Here is a 2500-nt window from a genome sequence, read left to right as displayed (position 1 = left end):
TGACTGCTGACCTGACCTTACCACCTGTCCTAACTCCTCCTGGCCACCGCGTGGCTATAACACCGGCCTCTTCTCTCAGTTCCATTTCTTTCTTTTCCTTTTTCTTATAATTGTTTTATCTTCGTTTTGTGGATTGATGGAATGATCCCCGGGATTCCAGGCTCTGGAGAAATCAGAAACTAAAGCTGTATGAGTTTGAATTTGAAATTCTCCCAGATTTGTTTGTATGAGAAAGTTTGATTCACAGCCCCCCCCCCCCCCCCCCGAGGCTGAGTCTGGTCTGGCCTAAGCCCTGATTGTAAGGAGTGTGTGCACATTACTAACACCCTGTCTGAGGCCCACACACCACTCAGGGAGGCCAGATATAGTTATAAAAAGCAGCACATTTCAAGGGATAAGATGTACTTCAATCCCAGACTAGCTTTTAAGTTATTTCATTTAATTTGTCCATGTATTTTACAGCTCAATCATCCAGTGTTAAGGGCTAGATGTGTGAGCTTCTGAGACTGCACAGCTTTTGAATAATTCAACCTTTGTGTTTTTTCTTCATCTGGTAACAACCTCTGTGAGGCTCAGGCTGTGTGACAGACTGAATGCACAATCACCCGTTCTAACCACCAGGGGCCCGTCCAGGGGCCCCGCTGGCCCCCACGACCTGCTTATACCCAACCCTCACATCGGGGACCCAGCTTATGCTAACTTACACCGGTAGCCCAGAGCAGTAGCATAACATTCATGTTACAATCCAACGTGCTTCCGCTTGTGTCCCTGGTTGTGACGCCACGGCGTCACGATGAGAAGGACCTGTATGGAGAACTGGACCTCGACCTTTGTTTGAGGAGAATGTGGCAAGAATGGGGGCGGCTTAGCTCAGGAAGTAGAGCAGTTGTCTTGTAACCGACAGGTTGCTTGTTCGATCCCCAGCTCCTCCTAGCTGTGTGTTGATGTGTCCCTGAGCAAGACACTTAACCCTAACTGCGCCTGACGAGCTGGCTGTCACCTTGCATGGTTGACTCTGCCGTCAATGTGTGTATTAACTGATGTAAGGCGCTTTGGATAAAAGCGTCTGCTAAATGCCCTAATTGTATGAATGAAAAAACGTTTCACAACAACCCATTCAAATATTTCTTAACCTTGTGTGTCCCTACGTCATTGCATCGCTCATGATACAGTCTCACCCAGCCCCTTGAATTTGAATTCTGTTTGAGACCCTGTCATTTGTTATTTTGCTTACGGTGATAACTTGGGGAATGTCTGCTACGGTGGTTCAGAGCGAGGTTTTCTTGAATGGGAGCTCCTGTGTTGGCTTTCTACCCATGGAATTTACCGGAGATGTATTGATCAGCTTGGTTGGTATGTCTCTAACTCCTTGTGTCTCTACAGGTGATCCGTAAAGGCTGGCTGACCATCAACAATATCAGCATCATCAAGGGCGGGGCCAAGGAGTACTGGTTCATCCTGACGGCTGAGAGCCTCTCCTGGTTTAAGGACGACGAGGTGAGACACACACTCCGCGTTAACACTCTGATGAAACATGGACCGATGCCGTGGTCTAGGTTCAGATTGCTTTTTTTTTTGCAGGTTTTAGTTAGGTGAGTGCTGCATGCAGCGCTGAACTATTGTTCTTCTTGGGATTAATTTTTTCTTTCTTTCTTCTTTATTATTCTCTACAAACTTTGCAATTATTAAGCATGATATGGGATCTTTAAGAAACCAGGGTTTCTTGGTGAAATTGGCTTGTATCTTTCTTTCTTGCGCATCACCATGCGGATCATAGTCAAAATAAGACACTTTTTGACATACTTGTGTTCTATAAAAAAGTTTATTTTATTTGATGATCAAGATAATATGCAATGTAGTGAATAAAAATTATGATAGATAAACTGTTCTATTCAGTAAGACAAGAGAAGATAACGTCAGGTAATGTAAAGGAAAAGAAGATTAGCTTAGGTTCGAGAAGATACAAACCTGTCAAATGGAGCCAAACATCCTTTGACAAGCGTAAACTGTGTGTTAGTTAAAACTCTGTTTTAACTAAAGTGGCACTGGTCCATCATGGTGTCTGTCCGTCCTTGAGTGGCTGACGTCTGTCTGCCTGTCTGTGCCTGCTGTACAGGCTGAACCAATTACTGCACAGCAAGTGAAGACAGGCAGACACACTGCGGCTGGTTCAGCCAATCAACATCCACCTTCCGCTTCTGCTCCTGTTCATTGGACGCTATAGCCTAGTCCTGCTCCTTACAAGATCTGAAGTTTGCTAGTATTGCGATGGTTGGTGGAATAGGAGTGATGACTGAGGGTTGAGGTTGTGACAGGGCATGGGGTCACCAACCAGAGGACAGTAGTGGATCAAATGTGAGATATGAAGTGTTGCTCATTCTTTCCCTCTTTGAGGTGATTCCATCGACTGTACTTCAGTATGAAGCCTCTTAGTCTCTCCCTGAAGAACACCTTGTTCCACTTTTCTAAGGCTTTACAGAATTATTTTAGTGTCTTGTCT

At 45.0% G+C, this 2500-nt stretch overlaps 1 protein-coding gene across 1 annotated transcript in view; it reads left to right on the top strand.

Moving 5' to 3' along the window:
• The window catches only part of dnm3b (dynamin 3b), a 30884-nt gene that overhangs the window by 13695 nt on the left and 14689 nt on the right, over positions 1-2500 (top strand). Inside the window, exon 14 of the mRNA XM_056597723.1 lies at positions 1384-1497. Coding sequence (XP_056453698.1) covers positions 1384-1497 — 114 coding nt within the window. The remainder of the gene's footprint in view (positions 1-1383; positions 1498-2500) is intronic.

The sequence above is a fragment of the Gadus chalcogrammus genome, chromosome 8 (genome assembly GCF_026213295.1).
Source record: "Gadus chalcogrammus isolate NIFS_2021 chromosome 8, NIFS_Gcha_1.0, whole genome shotgun sequence".
Taxonomy (NCBI): Eukaryota; Metazoa; Chordata; class Actinopteri; order Gadiformes; family Gadidae; genus Gadus; species Gadus chalcogrammus.
This window is presented reverse-complemented; position numbering and strand designations above follow the sequence as displayed.